Source organism: Bos mutus, chromosome 4 (assembly GCF_027580195.1).
Source record: "Bos mutus isolate GX-2022 chromosome 4, NWIPB_WYAK_1.1, whole genome shotgun sequence".
In the NCBI taxonomy this organism is placed as follows: domain Eukaryota; kingdom Metazoa; phylum Chordata; class Mammalia; order Artiodactyla; family Bovidae; genus Bos; species Bos mutus.
This window is the reverse complement of record NC_091620.1, coordinates 37063782-37083962: the sequence shown is the minus strand read 5'-3', so window position 1 is coordinate 37083962 and position 20181 is coordinate 37063782. Positions and strand designations below refer to the sequence as shown.

General features: G+C 39.7%; 1 protein-coding gene across 2 annotated transcripts in view; it reads left to right on the top strand.

Annotated features, from left to right (window-relative positions):
• The window catches only part of VPS41 (VPS41 subunit of HOPS complex), a 192973-nt gene that overhangs the window by 90138 nt on the left and 82654 nt on the right, over positions 1-20181 (top strand). For both annotated transcript variants that reach the window (XM_005888154.3, XM_070369337.1), the window contains 2 exons: positions 4139-4201; positions 7546-7611. In XM_005888154.3, coding sequence (XP_005888216.1) covers positions 4139-4201; positions 7546-7611 — 129 coding nt within the window. The remainder of the gene's footprint in view (positions 1-4138; positions 4202-7545; positions 7612-20181) is intronic.

Sequence of the window (20181 nt, the reverse complement as noted above, 5' to 3'; positions counted from 1 at the left end):
ATCAAAATACACTTTCCCATTGGAGTCTGAGTCTCACACAGTTGTAACCAAGACTTCCCCATAGGTTAAAATTGAATCAAATTACAGCTAAAAAAATAATAATAAATTTAGAGCTCAGGGGAACATTTAGACATTTCTAGATAGAAATTGACCACTATGAGTGAAATAAATACGTCCACTTGAAAAAAATATATATTTTATCCCACCAAAAAATTTAATTTGTCGAGGATGGGGTCTGGCTATTAGTATCCAAGGATCTTAACCATGTAGTCCAATCAGAATACTGAGGTAAGGTGTGTGGAAGCATTTTGAGGTCCAAGTTATTAGTCGGAGTATAAGATGTGACACAGGACCATGTTGTGATATAGTTGGAGTGAAGAGAAGTAGCTTTATGTTAGAAGAATATAAACTTCCTGGAGTACCATGAATTTCTACTGATGTAATTTTAGTAAGTTGACCCCCTTGTTCATTTAGTCTGTTAAGATCCAGGTGACATAGTACCTGTCTTACTTTGAGCCTGTTTTCTTGGATTCTTTGGGCTCATTCACATTCAGCTTCCTTGGGCAGAGTAAAACTTTGCATATAATATTATTCTTTTGAGCTTCTCAACCACCATTTTATAAGAAGTTCAGTGTACCCTGTGCTTAACTGCTGAGTCGCATGTGACTCTTCACAACTTCATGGACTGTAGCCCGCCAGGGTGCTGTGCCATAGAATTTCCCAGGCAAGAATACTGGAGTGGTTGCCATGCCCTCCTCCAGGGGATCTTCCCGACCCAGGAGTAGAACCCATGTCTCTTGCGTCTCCTGAGTTTCTAGCTGGATTCTTCAGCAGTGAGCCACCTGGGAAGCCCCCTGGTGCCTGCACATTTCTGTAAAACATGAGCAGTGCCCTCTGAGCAATGAGCAGCATGGTGGTAGTGGGGCCTTCATGTATTTGCTATGTCAAGAACACATTTTATCAGACTACCTCAGAGTAGATAATATCCCCTTGACATTACGTTCTACGATGTGCTATTCTTGGAACCCAAACAGCATTCTTGGCCTAAGAGTATAAACACACACACACACAAAAAAAGTATAAACACAGGAGTCACAAAATGAGTGGGATATTCTAAAGATTTTATATTTTAGTGAAAGAACATATATCCCCAGAATGATAATATGAGTACATTTTCCTCTTGGAACTTGCACAGATGAACCACTCACAGCTTACTAAGATGAAAACAAGATATTGAAAGTCTGAAAGGTTTTATGTCTATTTAAAAAATGAATTTGTAACGAAATACTTTCTCATATAGAGCCATTGGACCCAGATAGCTTCACTGGTGAATTCTTACAAAGTTAAAAGAAAAAAATAACACCACTTTTTTCTAGAGACTAGAAAAAGAGTGAACACATCCCAAGTGTTGGGAAACAGTTCTGAGTGCCCCTAATAGCTGGTTCCAAGTGTTTGAGAGCTCCTGGAATTCTTACGCTTTGCTGGTGAGAGTGTAAATTGATCAGAACAACTTTGTGAAAATGTTCAGCTGTCTATTAGATGTCAACAAAGATATAACCTGCAGCTCAACAATCCCATTCTTCATAAATGGATATGTAAGTGGACCAAAAGATTTGGAAAGAGTGTTCATTATAGCATTATTCATTCAGTTCAGTTCAGTCGCTCAGTCATGTCCAACTCTTTGCGACCCCATGGACTGCAGCACTCCAGGCCTCCCTGTCCATCACCAACTCCCGGAGTTTACTCAAACTCATATCCATTGAGTCAGTGATGCCATCCAACCATCTCATCCTCTGTTGTCCCCTTCTCCTCCTACCTTCAATCTATCTGAGCATCAGGGTCTTTTCAAATGAGTCAGTTCTTCGCATCAGGTGGCCAAAGTATTGGAATTTCAGCTTAAGCATCAGTCCTTCCAGTGAATATTCAGGACTGCTCTCCTTTAGGATGGACTGGTTGGATCTCCTTGCAATCCAAGGGACTCTCAAGAGTCTTCTCCAACACCAACTTTCAAAAGCATCAATTCTTCAGCACTCAGCTTTTTTAATAGTCCAACTCTCACATCCATAACATGACTACTGGAAAAACCATAGCCTTGACTAGATGGACTTTTGTTGGCAAAGTAAAGTCTCTGCTTTTTAATATGCTGTCTAGGTTGGTCATAACTTTTCCTGCAAGGAGTGAGTGTCTTTTAATTTCATGGCTGCAGTCACCATCTGCAGTGATTTTTGGAGCCCCCCAAAATAAAGTCTGCCACTGTTTCCCCATCTATTTGCCATGAAGTGATGGAACCGGATACCATGATCTTAGTTTTCTGAATGTTGAGCTTTAAGTCAACTTTTTCACTCTTCTCTTTCACTTTCATCAAGAGACTCTTTAGTTTTTCTTCACTTTCTGCCATAAGGGTGGTGTCATCTGCATATCTGAGGTTATTGATATTTCTCCCGGCAGTCTTGATTCCAGCTTGTGCTTCTTCCAGCCCTGTGTTTCTCATCATGTACTCTGCATATAAGTTAAATAAGCAGGGTGACAGTATACAGCCTTGACGGGCTCCTTTTCCTATTTGGAACCAGTCTGTTGTTCCATGTCCAGTTCTAACTGTTGCTTCCTGACCTGCATACAGATTTCTCAAGAGGCAGGTCAGGTGGTCTGGTATTCCCATCTCTTTCAGAATTTTCTGGAGTTTATTGTGATCCACACAGTCAAAGGCTTTGGCATAGTCAATAAAGCAGAAATAGATATTTTTCTGGAACTCTCTTGCTTTTTTGATGGCAATTTGATCTCTGGTTCCTCTGCCTTTTCTAAATCCAGCTTGAACATCTGGAAGTTCATGGTTCACGTATTGTTGAAGCCTGGCTTTGAAGAATTTAAGCATTACTTTACTAGTGTGTGAGATGAGAGCAGTTGTGCGATAGTTTGAGCATTCTTTGGCATTGCCTTTCTTTGGCATTATTCATAATAGCCTCTATTTGGAAACAACTGAAGTGATCAATGGAAGGTGGATACACAAGTGGCAATGTACTCATACACTGAAATTTTATACGGCAGTGACAAAGAACCAGCTCCTGCCATATGTACATAGCAGTGTGGATAAATATCAGAAGGAACATATCCATTGAAAGAAGCCAGTGAAATAGTTTATGATTCTATTTATATAAAATTCAAACATCAGCACAGCTTACCAAACGTGATAGATTTTGGAGGAACAGTTAGTTTGTGAGGGTGTAAATGAATGGAAAGGAACACAGGGGAGCTTCTTGGGTTTTGCTTCTTGACATGGGTGGTGGCTGCAGGGGTATGTTCATATCATAAACATTTGTCAAGCTCTGAATCTATGATCTGTACCCTTTATGTTAAAGTATTAGTTGCTCAGTTGTGTCCGACTCTTTGTGACCCCATGGATTGTAGCCCGACAGACTCCTCTATCCATGGGATTTCCCAGGCAAGGATACTGGAGTGGGTTGCCATTTCCTTCTCTAGGGGATCTTCATGTGCAAGGGATAGAACCTGGGTCTCCTGGATCACAGGCAGGTTCTTTACCATCTGAGCCACCAGGGAAGCCCCTTTATGTACATTATACAATTGAATATTAAAGTCAGCTGCTCAGAGGAAAGATTAAGATGAAACAATTTTAAGGGAGACACTGATAAGTAGAAAATTAAATCTTACATGTATACGTTCTCAATAGATTTAGGATAAGATGGTAAAAGAAGTGCAGTTCTGATCTCTTGCGACTTTGATCTGCTCAGCTGATTTATATATCTGTGACTCAAAGAAGAAGCTCCTTTTTCCTTCAAGGAAAGGAACAATAATTCCTTTAGAAGTAGCCTATGGAAAATTCATTAAAAAGTATTAATAACCTATTCATCTCTGTTTCATTTTTTAAAGCTGACATCTATTTAACAAAATAAATTTGTGATGGGCAAAGGGAACTCTGTCCATGAGATGCTGGTAAAAAAACTTAATTGCAGTGGTATAGTCTCACACTGATGGAATTGTTTTCACTGGATATTTAGTAGAGATTACAAAGACCTTAGATTACTAAGTACTTGACTTTTCGTTGATAGTACGTGTTGTCACTGGCTCAGCAGCTTTCTTTGTTACTGTCACGGTGAACTGACAGGATCCGCTTACTTTTTAGGTTCAGGTGTTTGGACTGTATTCTGGAGAAGAATTTCATGAGACTTTTGACTGTCCCATTAAAGTAAGTATTCAGTAAGTTTTTACTTTTTCAGAGGATTTTTCTCAACAAAGGCAGTAAGAAAACTAATACTTTGAGCACTACCAATCTTGCATTAATTTTGTCAGTAAGCATCCATCAGTCAATGTACTGGATACTATTTGATGCCTTGGAGGTGCACAGAATGTATATTATGTGACTGTGACCTCAGTGTATCCTCCAACTTTTGTTGTAGTGGGTGAGATGATAAACACACACTGTGTGATTAAAGACTCAAATCACACAATCTGTGATTAAAGACTCAGAGGTAAAAACAGTGTTGAGTCTAAAACTGAGAGGAGTTACTTCTAGCTGTTCTTGTTAGTGATGGTTCCCATAGATGGATTAATGTTTGACTGGGCTTTAATAAATGGACAGGACAGAGGGAGAAAGCTGACTTCCCATGCAGAAGAACAGTATAATATAAATGAAGAGGCTAGAAAGTTCAAATTGTGTTCAGGAAGTGGCAAATAGTTGAGTATAGATGGTACATAAAATACTGACTTGGCAGGAAAGCTGCATGGGCAGATTGAGGTGGCTTTATATTTAGGCTAAGAAATTTGTCTGGTAGATAAGGAGAAATTATGGAATGCCGAAGAGCAAAGAAGTGGCATAAAACTGAGCTAAGCCAAAAGCAAAGTAATACAGCAACTGTATTCAGTATAGATGAGAAGGCTGACAGGCATGAGGCAGAAGGCCAGTTTTAGGTGATAGTTACTGTAATTACAGTGGCTGTTAGAGTTGTCAAGGAAGAGGTTGTTCCGTTTTCTCACGTGTTTATTCAAACGTTTATTGATCAACAGGTAAAAGAGAGATGGGATCTGATAGAGGTTTTAGAAAGCCAGCCCTGCCAGAATGCAGGGGTATGCAAGCAAGAGAGTGGTTGGGGGCAGGAGACGATTTAGAAGGCTAAGCCATATCCTAGACATGGTGTTACAGGAGCTCAATGAAAAGAAAGTGAGTATTCAAGATGGAGTAGCAGTAAGGAATTGGAAAAGCCTGGAGGAGGTAGGTTTAATAAGCTTTGGTGATGACTGCAGGAAATGAAAAATGGGAGAGCTGAGGGTAAATCCAGGTTCTTGCTTTGGTAATGGTGTGTGGAAAGGCTGTCAGGTGAAATAAGACATGGTTTGAGGCAGGGTGTTGCTAGTCTGGTCTGGAGTCTAGATAACAGTTAGAGACATAGCATCCAGTGGAAATGTTATGGAGGTTTTGGAAGTATGAATGTAGAGCTCACAATGGAGATTGGCCCTAAAAATCACAAACTGGGTGGGTAGCCAGCTGTACTTAAGCTGAGTAAGATGAAACCATTTTGAAAGTTATCATCCAGTTAAAGATTAAGAAGAAAAAGACTGAAGGTCAAATTCGGAGCACTAACTTATTTTGTTTTTTAATTTTTTAAAATTATTTCTTTTAGTATCACTGTGGTGGTTTATCTTATTTATTTATTTCTTTGGCCCCACAGCATGGGGGATCTTAGTTCCTCAACCAGGGATCAAACCCACGCCTCCTGCATTGGAAGCATGGAGACTTAACCACTGGACCTCCCTTGTGGCACTGATTTAAAGATTCAGGCAGTGGGAAGAAAAGATACCAATGAGGGATCTTAGAAGAATTAGGAGGATTGGAGGAGAAGCCAAAAGAGAGAGGGTTTCCGGAAGGAAGGAGCGAGCAGCACAGAAAAGGCAGTGTGGAGCTACCACGAGGTAGGGACAGGAGCAGGGCACTTTATTTGATAATTACGAGCTCCTGGCGACCTTAATGAGGCGGGTCTCGGAGGAGGCTCACTATGTATGAGGGAGTAAATTGGAGATAAAGAAGTAGAAACAAGCAAGGTAGACTCTTCTTTCAAGAAACTGTGTGATGTAGAAGGGAGTTCATTTGATAGATGAAGAAAGAACCAAAGTCCAGGAGGATTTCTCCTGGTCATGTTTAGGTTGTTGGTATTAAAAAAAAAAAAAAATCATAGGGAGAAAGATCCAAAATAAGCAAAAGGGAATACTTAGTGGGGCGGCTCTAAGGGATGGGATCCATCATGTAGGGATGAGGGAGGGAAACCTTGGATGTGAGTCCTACAGCCTCTGCTGGTGAGACCAAGCCAAGTGTCACTAAGTTGGGCAGTGAAGGCTCCGCAGTCAGGGGCAGTGACGTGATGGCCTTGGTTTCTTCTTGGTGGGGAAGAATGAAGGGTAAGGTTATGTGGTTGAGGGCACAGACATGACTGCACTCGCAGTTGTGATCTAGGACCATGCATTATAAGAAAGCTAAGAGGACCCTCAAGAAAGATTTTAAGAAAATGTAACGACAGAATGTGTAAATGATTCCATTGGTATCCAGGATGGATTAGACAAGCGTGGAAAGAAAGAAGGGCTAACCTGGAAGTGAGAAATGGTTAGAGAAATGAGGAGTCACATACTAATAAATGCCCTCAAAATGACAGGGTAGGAAATGGAATCTATCCCACTGGCAGATGGAGATGTGTTCATTAACTAATAAGAATAGAAAATGTCTTTAGTTGAAGGTTTGTGGTATAGTTGTGTCAGTTTTTTTAATGTGTAGAAATAATTCTGTATGTTGGGCTGGAAAAATAACACAGTGTGTTAGTTGGTGATAACGTGGGTTTGGGGATAAGAAAGTGAGGAGGCAGGGTCTTTGCAGGCTGGCAGCCATGTAAGGGAGCCCCGAAGATGAGCTTATGCTGAGCGCAGCTATCAGACTCTGAGAAAGCCACTGACAAATGAAACGATGATGACAATGATGGGGCAGCCTTGGGAGAAACCTTTGTGAGGGGTTGTAGGAGATTGTGGAGAGCAGGTGATAACCAGGGGCCCAGGAACTGACGGTGGAGGTAAAAGGGAACTCAGCTCAGTTCTGCAGTGCGTTGTCTTTGCCACTGATGGAGTTCCACTCCAGACTGTGAGGCTGCATTGCAGCCCTCGTTCCACTTGGGAGGCATCCTGACAAGGAAATAATCTAGATTTCCTCTATGAAATGTCTTCAGTTACAAACGCTTGTGACATCTCGCTCCTTGATTACCTTCATTGGCTGCCTCTAAAGGGGAGAGCCCACTCAGAGGGTCCCACTCAGCCAGAACCTACAGCTGTTCACTCTCATCTTTTAGCTTTGACCTGACTTCATAGAAGAGAAGCTCTCACACCAGAGCAAAACTCGCTCTCCCTTGGTGCAAAATGTTCCCTGAATAGATTACTTCCTACCTAGACACCAGGTTGATTTTTCGATCATGTTGCCTGTCATGTACAAGGGGCTTTCATTCTGCTCTGCAGCCGTGACTCCTAACCAGTGACGTGTTGGCTCCCTCTTCCTTGCAGATCATTGCTGTGCACCCGCATTTTGTGAGATCCAGCTGCAAGCAGTTTGTGACGGGAGGGAAGAAGGTAAATGCTGCATGTTGATGTCACAGGCAGTCTTTGAGGGGTTCTGTTTGCTCTTTAATTTATCTTTAATATTTTTAATGTCTGACTCTTCATTTGGAGAAAGTTTGAGAAAGCCCAGTGTAGTGAAATAGCAAGACCATTACCTCTTGGAGGAGGTGTGGCCTCAGTGCTTGTCGGTGGCATCCCTTTGGAATAGGTGCAGGCAAAAACAGATGTTACTCAAACTGTTTGCTAGCCTATTGAAATATAGCCCCTTCCATACACAAAAAAAGAGGTAGCATTTAAAAAGTAAGAGCAAGTAACTAGGCATTTTTTTCCGCTTGTCGATAATCTCTTGCAAGTCTTGAGAAAGTTTTAGAACAATCATGGCTCTTTTTTAAATTTTATATTTTAATTTATTTTTGTTGGAATATAATGTGTTAGTTTCTGCTGTACAAGGAAGCGAATCAGCTATTTTGTTGTTTAGTCACTAAGGCATGTCTGACTCTTTTGCAACTGCTTAGACTTTGTGTTTACATATATCCCCTCCCTCTCAAGCCTCCCTCTCCCCCACCCGCATCCCGCCCCTCTAAGTCAACACAGAGCACCGAGCTGAGCTTGCCATGGCTCTTTTTTAGTGACATGTTCCTAGCATATTTTATTATCTTAGTGCTATTTAAAACATGAGAAAGTAAAAGAATTGTTTTATACATTGACATGTTTGTGGATATAGCAGATTCTAAAATGAAAGAATCTTTCTGCTTATGCTGCTGCTGCTAAGTCGCTTCAGTCGTGTCCGACTCTATGCGACCCCAGAGACGGCAGCCCAACAGGCTCCCCCACCCCTGGGATTCTCCAGGCAAGAACACTGGAGTGGGTTGCCATTTCCTTCTCCAATGCATAAAAGTGAAAAGTGAAAGGGAAGTCGCTCAATCGTGTCCGACTCTAGCGACCCCATGGACTGCAGCCTTCCAGGCTCCTCCATCCATGGGATTTTCCAGGCAAAAGTACTGGAGTGGGGTGCCATTGCCTTCTCCATCTTTCTGCTTATAGAATAAATTTTTTTTCTATTTTTATTCACCAGTGATTTTTTTTTTTAATGATAAAATGTTCCCACTGTCCTAGAACTCTGAACGTTGTTTCCTATCCAGTTTAGGGCTCAGTGGAGAGCAGGCTGTATGTGTTTATTTCTATACCAAGGTATAGCTATGGAATAGATACTTCGAGGCTTAGCTACCAAATGGTTTTGAGTGTTTTGTGGTAGTTATCTGTCCTTTTCACTTGGACTGTTGCTTCATAGAATGATAGAACTGCATACTAGTTGTTAGCATTTTTCAAGCACTGGTTTTAGCTCCACGTAATGGTTAAGTAGCAGGTCCTTTAGATTCCAACAGCATCTCAAGGCACAAAACCAAGATTGCATCAGCTCTGATTTCTGTTTGAGAACCAGCTCTTTTCATCCCCTCCCCAGCACTTACTGTCATCCTTAGGCACTAGCAGCACTAACCTCACACAGAAATGTCTATGGGATTGTGCTCAGTTGCTCAGTCATGTCTGACACTTTGTGACCCCATGCATTGTAGTCCCCCAGGCTCCTCTGTCCATGGAATTTTCCAGGTAAGAATACTGGAGCAGGTTGTGATTTCCAACTCTGGGGAATCTTTTCAACCCAGGGATCCAATCCATGTCTCTTGTGTCTCCTGAATTGGCAAGTGGATTCTTTACCACTGTGCCACCTGGGAAGCATGTATGGAATTAATCAGTAGGAATTGCAGATTGAGGCTAACATTTTCTATTTTAGATCTGCAGCTGACTTACTGCTAGGAAAAAATAACTACCTTACTTGTCTTTGTTGATTTCAGGAAAGAGTAGCTTCAAATTCTTCTTGATAAAGTATTGATATTTCTTTAGTAAACACTTTTCTAGTTAGAAAATTTTATGGGATACAGAGCATGAATTCACGTAGCTATAATTTAAACCCATGCGTTTTTATTTAAAACTCATTAGGGATGAAAAATGCCAAGTCACTAGGTTTTTTGTTTGTTTTTTTTAAGTGGCCTAAACCAACACACTTTCATTATCTCACAGGTCAGAAATTTAAGAGTGGCTTTCATGTACGGTCTGTTTTAGGGCCTGTCATGAGATTTCTGTTCAGATTTTGGCCAGGGTTGCACTCATCTGAAGGCTTGACTGGGGTTGGAGATTCTGCTTCTAAACTGTCTGCTGCCTTCTTAATAGCAATCCCTCATAAAATGTTGATAACTTAAAATATTGATAAATCATTTTGGTTTAAGTATTTTCCGAGTGAGGATGCAGTTTTGAGTTCTAGCTTTCCAATTCCAGAAGTTAGAGACTTTAGAGTTGTCCCATATATTTTCAAGGTATTGGTATGAAAGAACATATTAGAGATAATATGAATGATGTCCACATGGACTCAAACTTTGATGGTGGGAGTTTCTGTATAGATTTGAGTTCTTAATAGTTACCTTGTTGGTATAGTTTAATAATTGGTTTTATACTGTGAAGGGTACCTATCATCTGATATAATTTGCCAGAGTAGTTTTTTCTACATGAATGTCTTGTCAACTTGCAAGATGCCTAAGTTAACTGTGTCAATAACGTGTTCATCCTTCTACGTAGCATTTGACATAGCTTACAGACATCTGTAGAAAGGACCAAGTGAATGTAACTCTTTGGGCTGAAACTTCTAGAGTAGTTGTAACTCTTTGGGCCAAAACTTGTTGAGCAATTGTATGGATAAGGAAGTAGTCCAGGATCCAAGTGCAGGTGAGGTCACATGGGAAAAAGTTGGAATTGATACCAAGATTACACTGTGATAAGTACTAAATAAGTAGAATTCACTGAATGCTGAACAGGCAAGAACATCAAAGATTTGGGTCATCTCTTTGGTTATCACTCTCTGCTTGACAGGTTTTTCTGTGTTCAGTGTTCTAAGAGGAAGCTTTCTCTTTTCTCCTATTTTCCTGTTCATGTCTCCAAAAATGCATGTAGACATTTCTTCCCAAGCACAAAAGATGCTTAATTATGTACAGATAAAATAAAAACAGTTCAAGTTATCTGGTGAAAAACTTGATATTGTTGAGTTAGAATTTCTGGCTTAAAATAGTTTAAAAGAAACACACACCAAAGGGTTAGTATGTTGTATAAAGGACTTAGGTTATTGAGCTTGATGAAAGTATATATGTGATATTCTGACGTGAAGAATCATAGGATTTCACATGTCAGTGTAAGTGATATTGTCATGTCTTCTTATTTTAATAGCTTTATTGATATATAATTTGCATATCATAAAGTTCACCAGTTTAAAGAGTACAATTCAAGGACTTTCCTGGCAGTCCAGTGGATAAGACTGTGTGCTTCCACTACAGGGGTTGCAGGTTCCATCCCTGGTTGGGGAACTAAGATCCCATATGCTGTGTGACACAGCCAAAAAAAAAAAAAATGTACAATTCATTGGTTTTAATATGTTTACAGAATTGTGCAACCATCACCATAATCCAGTTTTAGAGCATTTTCATCATCCCAGTAATGAAACCTTGTCCCCATTAGCAGTCGCTCCCTAACCCCTTTTCCCTGCTTCCTAGCCCCAAGGAACGGCTAACCTGTTTCAATTCTTTATAAATTTGCCTACTCTGGATGTTTCATGTAAATTCTGGATGGTTTCCCTGGAGGCTCATGTGGTAAAGAGTCTTCCTGCAATGCAATCGACCTGAGTTTGATCCCTGGATTGGGAAGATCCCCTGGAAAAGGAAATGGTGACCCACTCCAGTATTCTTGCCTGGAGGATTCCATGGACAGAGAGCCTGGCAGGATAGAGTCCATGGGGTCACAAATTCTGGATATTTCATGTAAATTCTGAATAGTTCATGTAAATGGAATCATGAGTACATGACCTTGTGTCTGATTTTTTTCATTAGTTTTCTAGGTACATCCATGGTGTAGCATGTATCAGTATTTCATTCCTTTTTATGGCCAAATTATCTTTCATCGTATGGGTATATCATATTTTATTTAGCTGTTTATCAGTTGATGAACATTTGGGTTGTTTCTATGTTTTGACTGTTACGAGTAGTGGTACTGTGAACATTCACGTACGACTTTTTTATGGGGTCATGTGTTTTAATGCCTCTTGGGTGTAGAATTGTTGGATCATATAGTAACTCTGTGTCGAACACTTTGAAGAACTGTCCAGTCATTTTCCAAAGTAATTGCACCATTTACATTCTCGTTAGCAATATGTAAAGATTTCACTTTCTCCACATTCTCACCCTCATTCATTTGTAGCTGTCTTTTTGATTATAGGCATCTGGTGTGTGGAAAGTGGTGATGTCTCAATGTTTTGATTTATATTTCCCTAATGACTACGGAGAAGGCAATGGCACCCCACTCCAGTACTCTTGCCTGGAAAATCCCGTGGACAGAGGAGCCTGGTAGGCTGCAGTCCATGGGGTCTCGAAGAGTCCGACACGACTGAAGCGACTTAGCAGCAGCAATGACTAAGTTTGTTGAGCAAACTTAGACACGACTGAGTGACTTCACTTTCACTTTTTACTTTCATGCATTGGAGAAGGAAATGGCAACCCACTCCAGTGTTCTTGCCTGGAGAATCCCAGGGACGGGGAAGCCTGGTGGGCTGCCGTCTATGGGGTCGCACAGAGTCGGACACGACTGAAGCGACTTAGCAGCAGCAATGACTAAGTTTGTTGAGCATCTTTGAGTGCTTGTTGGCCATTTGTCTATCTTCTTTGCAGAAATGCCTATTCAGATTGTTTGTCCGTTTTTCCATTGGGCTATTTGTCTTTTTTCTTTACACATTGTAAATTTTTTTTATATATATTCTGGATTCACTTCTCTTGCCAGTATGTGATTTGCAAATATTTGCAAATATTTTCTCCCAGCCTTTGAGTTGTCTTTTCACTTTATTGCTCGTGTCATTTGAGGTGCAAAAGCTTTTAATCTTGCTGAAGTGCCATTTATCTGTTTTTGTGTGGCATCTTTGTTTTGTGTGTGTGTGTGTGTGTATGTGTGTGTTTTGATGCTTGTGCTTTTGGTATTGTATCTATGAAATCATTGCCAAATCTAAGGTTATTAAGATTTATGCTTGTGTTTTCTTCAAAGAGTTTTATAGTATGAACTTTTAAATTTAGCTCTAGAATCTATCTTGAGTTAATTTTTGTGTATGGTGTAAGGTAGGGGTCTGAATTCATTCTTTTGCATATGGATATCCAGTTGTCCCAGCCCTCTTTGTTGCAAAGACTGTTCCTTTGCCATTGTCTTGGACCCTCTGTCAAAAATCAGTTAGCCATAAATGTTAGAGTTTATTTGTGGACTTTCAATTCTGTTGATTTGTCTATCTATCCTTGTGCCAGTACCCTTTTTAGTTTTTAGAACCACTGATTACTTATGGGATGACAAATTAACTCCTTTTAAAACATTTTGATTTTGAGTTCTTTACCTTTAAAAGCCATTTTTATACCATCATTCAAAATTCTGAAAATAACAAAGGCTGTGGGAAAAAGTTGAACCCTCCTACACTAATGGTGGCAATGTAAATTGGTGCAGCCACTATGGAGATAATATGTCTGTTCCTTAAAAAACAAAATAGAGTTACCATATGATCCAAGATCCACTCCTGGGCATATATCTGGAGAGAACTATAATTTGAAAAGATATATGTACCCCAGTGTTCATTGCAGCACTATTTATTCTACAGTAGCCAAGATATGGAAGCAATCTAAATGTCCATCAACAGGTGAATGGATAAAGAAGATGTGGTGTACACAAACACACACACACACACACACTGGAATATTATTCAGCCATAAAAATAATGAAATAATGCATTTGTAGCAGCAAGGAGCTACCAGAGATTATCATACTAAGTGAAGTAAGCCAGACAAATATAATATTGCTTATATGTGGAATCTAAGAATATAATATGACTGAACTTATTTACAAAACATAAATAGACCCACATTCGTAGAAAACAAACTTATGATTACCAAAGGGGGAAAGAAGGGATAGATTAGGAGTTTGAGATTAACAGATACACACTACTATATATAAAATAAACAACAAGGACCTACCATATAGCACAGGGAATTCTACTCAACATTTTGGAGTAACCTGTAAGGGAAAAGAATATGAAAAAGAATAGATAAATATATATGTATAACTGAATCACTTTGCTGTACATCTACTTCAATAAAAAATAATTAAAGGGCATTACAATTTTTCCTATTTATGTTAGAGGTTTAAGAAACATTACTATGTAAATATGCCCTCTATTCGAGCTTTCCAAGTGGTGCTAGTGGTAAAGAACCTCCCTGCCAATGCAGGAGATGTAAGAGAACCAGATTCAATCCCTGGGTTGAGAAGATCTCCTGGAGAAGGGAATGGCAACCCATTCTAGTATTCTTGCCTGGAGAATCGCATGGACAGAGGAGCCTGGAGGGCTACAGTTCATAGGGTCCCAACGAGTCGGACATGACTGAAAGAACTTTGCACACACGTGCCCTTTATTCAGGAACTTTTAACATACAAGCTGTTGACTGATTTCTCTGGATTCATTAAAGTTTATTGTGTAAATATGTATTTAGTGAATAGTAAAAACTAGTGTTTATTTAGTAAGTTATAGTGACTTCTTTGTATAGAGTTAAATAACTAGAGATTGCCAAAACGTGCAGAAGCTTGGTGTGCTTCACAGAAATCTCTGGAAGGATTTCTTCCTTCTGTATGTGTATGGTGTGCACTTTGGAAGATCACCTACACTACATGGTTTTGGAATTAATGTGTTTTGTCTGTTTTAAAATAGATTTATTTAGTTGCGATTATTTCAGGGAATATTTCTGATTTCATTAAGGAATGCACCTTTGATTTTAAAAACTAAGAGAAAGGCTTTTGGAAGGTGACATTAATAAAGAGATAATATTGTGAAAAAATTTTCTTTTTAAGGTGTTAGCAAATTTTTAGGGGAAATTGATTTTTTACTTATAACCGAGTTATGGCATTTTACACCCCACTCCAGTACTCTTGCCTGGCAAATCCCATGGATGGAGGAGCCTGGTAGGCTGCAGTCCGTGGGGACGCGAAGAGTCAGACATGACTGAGTGACTTCACTTTCACTTTTCACTTTCCTGCATTGGAGAAGGAAATGGCAACCCACTCCAGTGTTCTTGCCTGGAGAATCCCAGGGACGGGGAGCCTGGTGGGCTGCCGTATTTGGGGTTGCACAGAGTCGGACACGACTGAAGCGACTTAGCAGCAGCAGCAGCAGCAGCATGGCATTTTATACCTTTGTAATTGAGAAAAAAGTCAAAATCTTCATTGGCCCAATCACAACTCTGATGATTCCAGCCGCAGTTTGCAACCAGTGCCACAAACTAAGCAGAACAAGTTTGAAGAGTCCAGCATTTAGCAAATGGTGATAACCTTGCACTAGACCTCCCTGTTTAGAGTAGATGGCAGATCATATGACGGAAAAAGAGCAAAGACAAGTATCATGTAACTGAGAGGTTAATTTGATCTTTAAAAAACAGTGAAACAGTGACTAGCCAAATGAAGGTGTAATGTGGAATAAAGGCATTCTTAACCCTTAAGAATACTGATCTTCTCTGGACTGACAGCTAATTGCATCTAGGAATTATATGTCAACTTCTGTAAACAATGATGAAAGCTACACAACTATCACAGAAGCAAAATAGGAACGATGGATGTCCTACAGAGAGAGAATCTTGATGTCATTTCATAAGAAAATTTGATGGAGATTTTTAATTGAAGATTTTAGTTGATTTGATGGGAAAACTTAGTTACTGGGCAAGGGGTAAACATTTTTTAAAAAGTAATCAGAACATGCATTTCAGAATAGTTCCACAGACTAGTCACGAAGGGAAAAAACCAAAAAACCTGAAACTGCAGTTTGACACAGTTGTTGATATTTCCTTTTTAAGGTTCTAGCTTCTTAGGTCTTTGGAGATAGCTCCTTATCCACCTGGGACTGGAAAGAGGAGGCAGTAGTTCTGTCTGGCATAAACTTTTATTTTAGATTTTCAAGGTAACTTCTTAGTAGTTGAATGCCATAGCTGGATTTATGGACTCCAGTGCTTGACACATGAGCATAAAAAGCTTATTCTAAATTCTGTTTTGTTTCCATGTTGAAAAAAGAAAAGAAAAAGCACATCTCGTAAGAGTGCCATTGGAGAGAACTTTCAAACATGTGAATCGATGGATTTTTTTTAAGTGTAAACCTCCTTGTGTAGCAAGAATTTTAATGCATGAGCATAGAAATGAGGTATGTCTTCTAGAAATACGTCTGCCAAGCAGATCTTGTCTGGTTTGTTTGCTGTTTTTTTAATTGTTCAACTTTCTCTGTCAGCAGATAAACTTGAGCTCCCTATGACCTTTACCTTTGAACTCTGAAATACACTTCATAATAACTGATTCTCCTCCTTTGACAAATTATTAAATTGTCGCTCTGCTGTTTGCAGTGGAGTTCATTTTTAGAAACGAGGTAGTCAGCTGTTTGGCATTGCAGTGAACTAGAATGAGGGGACCTGGCCGCAGGGACAGCTTGCTTTGTAAGCTGGGAAGTGTCAGTCAGCAAACAAGGCAAGGACCTGCATGCATGAAATGAGAAAAAGCGCTTCACTATTCAGGGCTAAAGGCTCCTGGCAGATTTTACCTGAAGGACAGAGGTAGAAGCATCAGCTAGCTTCTCAGTGTCCAAAATGATCAGCAAACAACAAATTGCATGTTGGATTCTTTTTGGAAGAAGATACAGTGGAGCAGTTTTTTGTAGTAATGCGAATCTTTTTAAAATTCCCATAGCCCAGTACATTCCTATGACCATTAAATGTGAAATGTAGTGTTAGGTGTTAGTCGCTCAGTCATGTCTGACTCTTCACAACTCCTTGGACTATAGCCCACCAGGCTCCTCTGTCCATGGACTTCTCCAGGCAAGAATACTGGAGTGGTTGCCATGCCCTTCTCTAGGGGATCTTCCCAACCCAGGGATTGAGCCCAGGTCTCCTGCATTGCAGATGGATTCTTTACCAGCTGAGCCACAAGGGAAGCCCAAGAACACTGAAGTGGGTAGCCTATCCCTTCTCTAGGGGATCTTCCTGACCCAGGGACTGAACCCAGGTCTCCCACATTGCAGGCAGATTCTTTACCATCTGAGCCACAAGGGAAGAGTCCTTCCTTATGTATTTGCTTATCTCCTGGTCAGATGGAAGCTGGAGTTCTTGGGGTCATAAAAGATCTTTTTTAATTTTTAAAAAGTTTATTGAAGTATTGAAGTTGATTTGCAATGTAGTATTAATTTCTGCTCTACAACAAAGTGATTCTGTTATATGTATTCTTTTTCATTATGGTTTATCAACAGGATATTGAGTATAGTTTCCTGTACTGTACAGTAAGACCTTGTTTATCCTGAAAAAGTCTTTGACGTCAATTACACCACCCAGTCTGCTGACCAGTGGATCTAGAGAACGATACTTCTGCAGGCATTTTGATGCTTGATCTTAGGCAGTTTTCTACATGCAGACTTTTCTCACACATCAGTTTTCAGGCAACCACCAAATTTATGTCCCAAGTGGTTGCACATAGAACCATTGTAAATAAACACCTTCATCTCTTCTAGGCATGGTGTTATAAATTGTGGTTCCATTCCTAGAATTCATCTCATGCTGTAAGCATACCAAAATTGATTAAAAACTACTGACTAATAGGAAGTAAAACACAGTGTAACCTTTACAAATATTTCTTAGGTATGTAAAACCCAAGTTGTAAACAGCTATATTGTAAAAGTATATTTTAGTGGGTTTTCCACTGTGTACTGAACTGGTTGAAGCTAAAATTTTAAATCCAGGGCTTAAAAATAAAAATCACTTTCAATATCAGTGACAGATGTTTTTCCTTGCTTTCAAAATTAAGTTTATCCATCTCAAACATTAGTTGCTTTTTTGATGTCAGTATGTAGAGCTCCCAACATCCGGGAAGATGGATCCATGGCAACCGCATTGTCTTAGTCGTCCTCGTTTCATAGCCATCAAAAACCTGGTGAGAACAGAAGCCTTTTTTTCTTTAATGAGTTCAGCTAACTTTTCCGTTTGTAATATTTCCATATTGTTTGCAGCCCTTCCTGGATTCGGATGTTAAGCTTACCATCTGTCTTCCTAGAGTAATCAAACCATCCTTTGCTCCTTGCTCAAAATACCTTCCTTTGCATGTTGAATCCTGTTGTTGTTCTTTAATATTTGGAGTAGTTATTGCCTGTGCAATATTACTGTTGGAGTAATTTTTCAGGCCTTTGTCATTAAGCATTTGGGGATTCCCGCCCCTCCATTATAAGTTAGTTTGTTTCCTGTTAGTTTTCTAATTCGTTTTCAGCCAGTATTCCTCTTTGATGTTTGTAACAGTGCAGATTTGAACCCACTCAAATTCTAATGGTAGTGTATGTGGTAGCGAATAGCCGTGTCAGTGCCGTGCAACCCTAGATCTCCAGGAACACACTTGCAGGGTGTGAGGAAGAGGGTGTGTTAGAAGGAGGGTGTTACAGGATTTGGGCTGTTGATGAGAGGCGGTGTGGCGAGGCTTTAAAGAAGTAGGACTTTGCGCTGGGTCAGGTGCTGTCCGGAAGCAAGAGTTTTTCCACCACTGGGTGTCTTAATACATCATATTCAGAAGGAGGAAAGATAAAATCAAGGCTAAAGACATTGGCAAAGAAGCAGTCTTTCCTTTTAGCCAGGATAGGGAGGTGTTTGGTCATTTATGTGGCTTGGAAAATGTTGATATTTTGTCCATGCTCAGATGTGATTATGGAGTGGTCCTGTTTTCCTCCTCATCTTATGGTCACAGGGCCTTGTCTTATGTTGGCGTTCTGTGAAATTGTTTATATTTACCCGGAGAACACCAAGGCCCTGCTCTGAATGGCAGACCAGCTCCTGCATGCCAGCTTTTTTCTCTTTCTTCATTGTGACAAATGAAATGCCCAACATTTGCTAAATGGTTTATTGAGGTACTTTATGAAAATAATACACTATTTGATTCCCCTTTCTGGTAGAAATATAAATGTATGATGTAGCAATTTCATGGAAAGCTGTATACCAGATTATTAACAATATTAATATTATTAACATGTTATTAATAATATCTGAGCAAGATTATTTGTGTTTTTTCTGGCCTTCATTGGCGTTTATTTTCTGCCTTTTTTTTTTTGTAGAAAACATGCCTTTTATAATAATAAAAAGCAATAATAAAAGAATGTATAAAGTAATCTCAACTATTTTGGCTCTCTTTTCAACTTAGCATTCTAAATCATATGAAATTCCCTACATTATTGAAGTCTAATCTTAGCTCAGATGTTCTTTAATGATTATGTAATTTTCCATCCTGCAGGTCAATTTAATTTTCTTAATCGGTCTCATATTATTGGACCATTAGATTGTATCCCGTTTGGGGTTATCATAAATCATGCTGTATTGAAGTTAGAAATCTTTGGGTATGAACTTTTGTTTGTGCTTCTGAATGTTTTTCTAGCTCTCATTCTTAGGATTAGAATTACTGGGTCAAAGATTCCGAGTATCTTTTAGGCTCTTGATACATATTGCCAAGTAAAGGTACATTCTAGAAAACATACTGATTTATACCAGCTGTGTGTTTTAGAGGAGCTGTTTTACCATATCAACTTGCCAATTTGCTATACGTAGAAAGAGACTCCATTATTCTATTTTGTAACTTCCTTGAATGATTAGTGATTTTGAGCATTTTTATTTACTAGTCACTTATATCCCTTCCTTTGTGATTTCTCTGGTTGTATTCTTTGCTCGGGGCAGCTTTTAATATTACCATAGAAGCCAGGACAATGACGACTGTCCATTTGATATTTATTGTCAGTTTGAGCGCAAATTATTGCTGCTTACTGAATAGCCTGCAGTCTTTTGTCCAATTTTAGCTAAACCTGGAATAATTATTCTTGTTCTAGGGAGGCATTATATAGGAGTCATAATGAGACTTTTGAGTAGATGCTGAACTGTGTACAAAGAAGATGGGCATATTCTACTCCACAGATGTATCTGCCCCTAGATCGTCTGTCCTGCTGCTTCCTTAAAGGCTCTTAAAAACAAGCCACCGTGTCCAGTTAAAGGCAGGTTCATTTGATTTCGTTTCTTCTGTAGGCAGTGTTCTGATCTTTACTTTTTCCCATTTTGCTTCATTTTTTTTTTCCATTGAAGTATATAGTTGATTTGTTGTTGTTTAGTTGCTAAGTTGTGTCAGCGTTTTTGCCACGGACTGTGTAGCCCACCAGGCTCCTCTGTGCATGGGATTTCCAGGCAAGAATACTGGAGTGGGTTGCCATTTCCTTCTCCAGGGGATCTTCCCAGGAGGAGCCACAGGAGCTCAGGTTTGATCCCTGGGTCAGGAAGATCCCCTGGAGGAGGACATGGCAACCCACTCCAGTATTCTTGCCTGGAGAATCTCATGGACAGAGGAGCCTGAGAGGCTACAGTCCATGGGGTCACAAAGAGTCAGATATGACTGAGCAGCTGAGCACACATAGCTTGCATAGTT